The 4,671-nt window shown below is 32.0% G+C and overlaps 1 protein-coding gene across 1 annotated transcript in view; it reads left to right on the forward strand.

Annotated features, from left to right (window-relative positions):
• Nucleotides 1–4,402, forward strand: part of HELRODRAFT_93147 (hypothetical protein) — a 9,427-nt gene extending 5,025 nt beyond the window's left edge. The window contains exon 5 of the mRNA XM_009010519.1: nt 3,710–4,402. Within this exon, the coding sequence (XP_009008767.1) occupies nt 3,710–3,998 (289 nt within the window). The 3' untranslated portion in view covers nt 3,999–4,402. The remainder of the gene's footprint in view (nt 1–3,709) is intronic.
• The last annotated feature ends 269 nt before the right edge of the window (nt 4,403–4,671 follow it).

Genomic DNA, 4,671 nt, shown 5'->3' on the forward strand with positions numbered 1-4,671 from the left:
ATCAAGGCAGCACTCATGTCCAATAAAGCCAACAATGAAACTTTGTGTTGATCCGTAGCTGCAAATAATGTAGACGTAACATCAATTAAAACCGTCTCAGTTGAATGGTTCTGCCTATAGCCCGATTGGTGAAAAGGCATCAAATTATGTCTATTCAGATGACTTAAGAATTGCCCCAAAACAATACGTTCAAGAACCTTAGACATAAACAACAGATTGGATATTGGACGGAAATTAGAAATATCACTTTTATCAAGGGATGACTTTTTTAATATAGGAGTTACAACAGCGTGTTTCAGAGGATTAGGAAAACAACCAGTTCTTAAGCACAAGTTAACAAAAAATGTCAAGAATGGAATAAACAAGTCGATATATGATTTAAAAACTTGAGTCGGAATAAAATCATTTGAAAAGGATTTTGTTGGAGAACCTAAAACAATTTTTTTAATTTCGTCGCCCGAGCACAAAGAAAACGCAGAGAACAACTCATCAGACCGAAACCTACAATGAGAAAAGACTGGTGCAATCGAGGAAGCTGTTAAGTCCATCACCCTCTTAATCTTATCCTTGAAAAAAGAAGCAAAATCAGATGGCGTAAAATTAATTGATTCACTCAAACTATGGCTATCCGAGAATTTATCAAACAATTTACTCACCATGTTCCACAATAATTTAGGCCTGGACTTATTCATCTGTATCAAATTTTTCCAATACAAATTCCTTTTGTCCGAGAAAAGAGAACTTTTGTTCATTAGTGCATTTCTCCAAGCAATTTTATTAGCCTCACTCGGGATATGACGATAAACACGTTCAAGTTTACGACACAATCTTTTGCATATTCTGCACTGATCATCAAACCAAGGAGAATTATGGGAGCTATTGGTTTTAACATAATGCAACGGGGCAACAACATCAATTATTGACTGCATACTAGACATGAATTTTGAATAAACAATCTCTGGATCACCATCAGTAAAAGGACCACCAACAAAAGACTGGGAAACAAGACGGGCAAATAATTCACTATCAATCCTATTCCATGATCGCACCAATCGTTTAACAATCCTCGTCCGACGATGAACAAACGGAAAATCAACTCTGATAAAACTGTGGTCAGAATGGACATTACTAGGAAAGACTGTGTAATCACAAGAAGGAAAATCAGCAGACGAAACAACAAGATCAAGTGTACCACCAGATGAATGGGTAGGACCAACAACACAATTACAAACATGAAACGATTCAAAAATATCCAACAACTCATGACTTACCCTAATATTTTTAGGGACTTAGGTCATGACTTACCCTAATATTTTTTAAGTCACCTTCAAGCAACTTAATTCTGAAGGATGTCTTCAGCGTCAACATTTTCGATACAGCATTACTGAATTTGATGATGACAGGCCTCAAAATTCCGTCACGTCTATGTCCCTGACGAATTATTACCAGAATATCAGCATCATTAAGTTTGTTCTCTGTCATTGACATCAAAATAAACATGACAACATCTCTATCCTTGTCAGCATTTTCAGATTCCTTCAAATTGTATATAATCATGTTATTCTCCCGTTCTTTGCTATCATTGGATACATCTAACGTGTGTTTAACAGATTTGACTTCATTAGTTACTACTTCCAATTTATTTTTCACAACATCGGTCCACAATAAACTAAACTCTTTCTTGACAACATTTATTGATTTATCAAATTCACTTTTAACATTAGCAGTAGATTTATCAAGTAATGAGTCAACATCTGCTTTAATAAGATCCAATTTATCATAATTTTGATCAACAGAAGTCTTAAACTGTTTCAACCCACTCCCGATTTCATCACTGCTATCCATAATTTGTTTCAACTGCCTATTGCAGTCATCCTGTTTCTCAATCAATATGCTGAGAGATTTCAAATTGTCCGAATACAACAAGTAATTATCACAAAAATACTTTACATTTTTACCACTGTTAATAATTCGTAACATTTCATCATCATACTCAAGACATTTAGTATGAACGGAACCATCACAAAAAAAACATTTCACCACAGTTTCTTTCGTATTCTTAAATCCACTTTTACACTTGATGCAGTGTCCCTTAGACATAATTAAAAGTAAACTTCAATAACAAAGTCAAGGTGACCTTAAATCAACCAGCAAACGAAACTCAAACTTTTTATTTTTAAACAAAATTAACAAATGAGAAAGTAATCCAATTCTAGAACCTCAATTAAATCAAAACGATACAATTTCAACGAAAAATAACGGATATAAATTACATAAATTAAGAAAAATTCGCACAAATGTCATTTGCATCTGTCTACAACGCAAAAATCGATATGCATGTCGATGTTGAATCTCTTTCTTCACTAGTGATTTTGCCTGCAGCTCTTTCACTTTTTTTTAGCAAAAATTTTACTTGGGATATGCATATTTGTTTCACCTGCTTCATCTATATTCTATATGTGTGAAGGGGTACAAGGAATGGTAATAAGCAGTTGTTTGTAAACTTCAAAAAACGGCATCACTTTTGGTTTGTTAAACGCTATTGCACGTGACAAATTGGTTCCTTCTGGTTTTCTTATTGATAGATCAGGATATCGTGTGAGAAAACCTGAAAGCCAATCTTTTCCAGCAGATTTATTGAATAGGTTATCAATATTCATGGTTTCAGCTAGCTCAAAAGCTAGACGTCGTACATCATAAGGTGCGAGTCCATAAAAACGTTTTTCCATATATTGTACCTATATGGTTATGAATTTCAAGTTCAATTAAATCAGAAAGAACTGGAATGTCACGTCCCAATTTTAGAATTCCAGGATTGAGTGTTTTTTTCATTTTTGTTCCGACGTAATGTTCGCGCTGGAATACCAAGTTCTTGGCTTACACGAATCAGAGATTTTCCATTTGCTATAGCTTGCAAGCCGGTTGCAAGCTACTCGTCTCTATATTTTCCTCGTTCTGACGTTCGCTTATATTTGCGAACCATGACACCAGATTAGTTTGATATTTTTGAGAAACTTGAACAGTTGAAATTTAACTGTATAAAAAATTATCTTTATTAAAAACATAACAACTATAGTCTAGCGTCATTATATAATAAATTTTCTATAGTTATATAAATTTATTTAAAAGGCATTTTGCCTCATACAGTAATGGGTGTTTTACCCCAATTGATCGACTAAAATATTTTTTTGTCTGATATAAGATATTGCCGTCCAATTAATTTCAATTTATTATGAAGATCTTACTATTTATATTTCATATAATCAAACCAATTAAAACAAAACATAATTTTTATTATTCGCTATAATTTAATACCCTACTTAAAGTCAATTTAGAGTAAAAACCGATAAAATCCATTAAAACTCACCTCGACTTAACAAAAACAATAAAATAACAAAATTAACAATGTTCGGTATGTTGTATGGTGCGTTTTGCCTCAACTAGGCGTTATACCCTGCTCTACCCTAATATGAAATAAGTGTGCTAGTACGATTAAAGAATACTAAATAGTATTTAATATGACCTCTAGAATATAATAAGTGGCAGAATGTAATAAAATGAAAAAAACTTCTGCTGAAGTAACACAAAAGTTGATCTTATTTCATAAAGCCTGAACAAATTATTTCTGAGCTTACAATATTTATCTATTATGGCGTTGAATGTCTTTATTAAAAAGATTAAATTTTAATTTGAAAATATTTTTATACAGAACGACAAAAATTTGTCTGTTGGCCTCTATTCTTTTCATATTAAATCAAGACGATTACATTGATGTGTCTCCCGCCTTACTCTACCTCATCATCGTCGCCATGTTCATCTTAGTCCGCGTTTTGTACGTGGCTTTTCACGTGAAAGATCCCTTCGTGCCGGTCGAGAACATTCTCTGCACCGTTCTCTTCGGTGGAATATTTGAAAAACTGAAAAGGTTTGTCATCAAAGACTCTTCCAGCACTGAAAACAATGCCGCCAAGCAAACAAAAAACCAAAAAAGTGATTAAACTAAAATGATAGCCAATTATTTAATTGAAATATCAAAATACGTGCTAAATTTGATTCAAATTATTATGTTTTCTTATTAATGACAACGTTTGGATGAAGATTTATTAAATTTTATTACATCTGTTGGGTTTTTATAACATTTTTCTATCATAATCACCTTTTTAAAACCGTAGTTTAAAATTCGCGCGATATAAATAGAAAAATGCAGGTTGATTTTTGTACAATTCGTTTTGAATTTCATTCATTTTACTCTTTTCTTTAGTTTTACAATGTTTTGAGTGAATTTTATTTTGATCTTCACAAATTCATTTAATGGCTTAGTTGAATTTAACTTTTAAAATAGTCTCACAAATGTTCATTGGCAAAGTTTACAAGATCAAAATGCTAACAACATTTGATGAAATTCTTTTAATTTTATGGATCGTTTTAATAAAATTAATAATAAAAAACAAAAATTTGTTAAAACTTTTGATTTAATCAAACTTTAATTTGCGTCAATAAAAAAAAGTCGCTGCAAATCATATTGCATCACTGTTTCTTTAACCACAGACCCTATGTGTACCTACTTAACATTAGTGCAACGCGTATAGAAAATAAATTTAATGTAAGCATGCATGCAATAAAACTATTTGAAGGATTGTTATTGATGAGTTATATTCGGTACTTATTTAT

The sequence above is a fragment of the Helobdella robusta genome (genome assembly GCF_000326865.2).
Source record: "Helobdella robusta unplaced genomic scaffold HELROscaffold_1, whole genome shotgun sequence".
In the NCBI taxonomy this organism is placed as follows: domain Eukaryota; kingdom Metazoa; phylum Annelida; class Clitellata; order Rhynchobdellida; family Glossiphoniidae; genus Helobdella; species Helobdella robusta.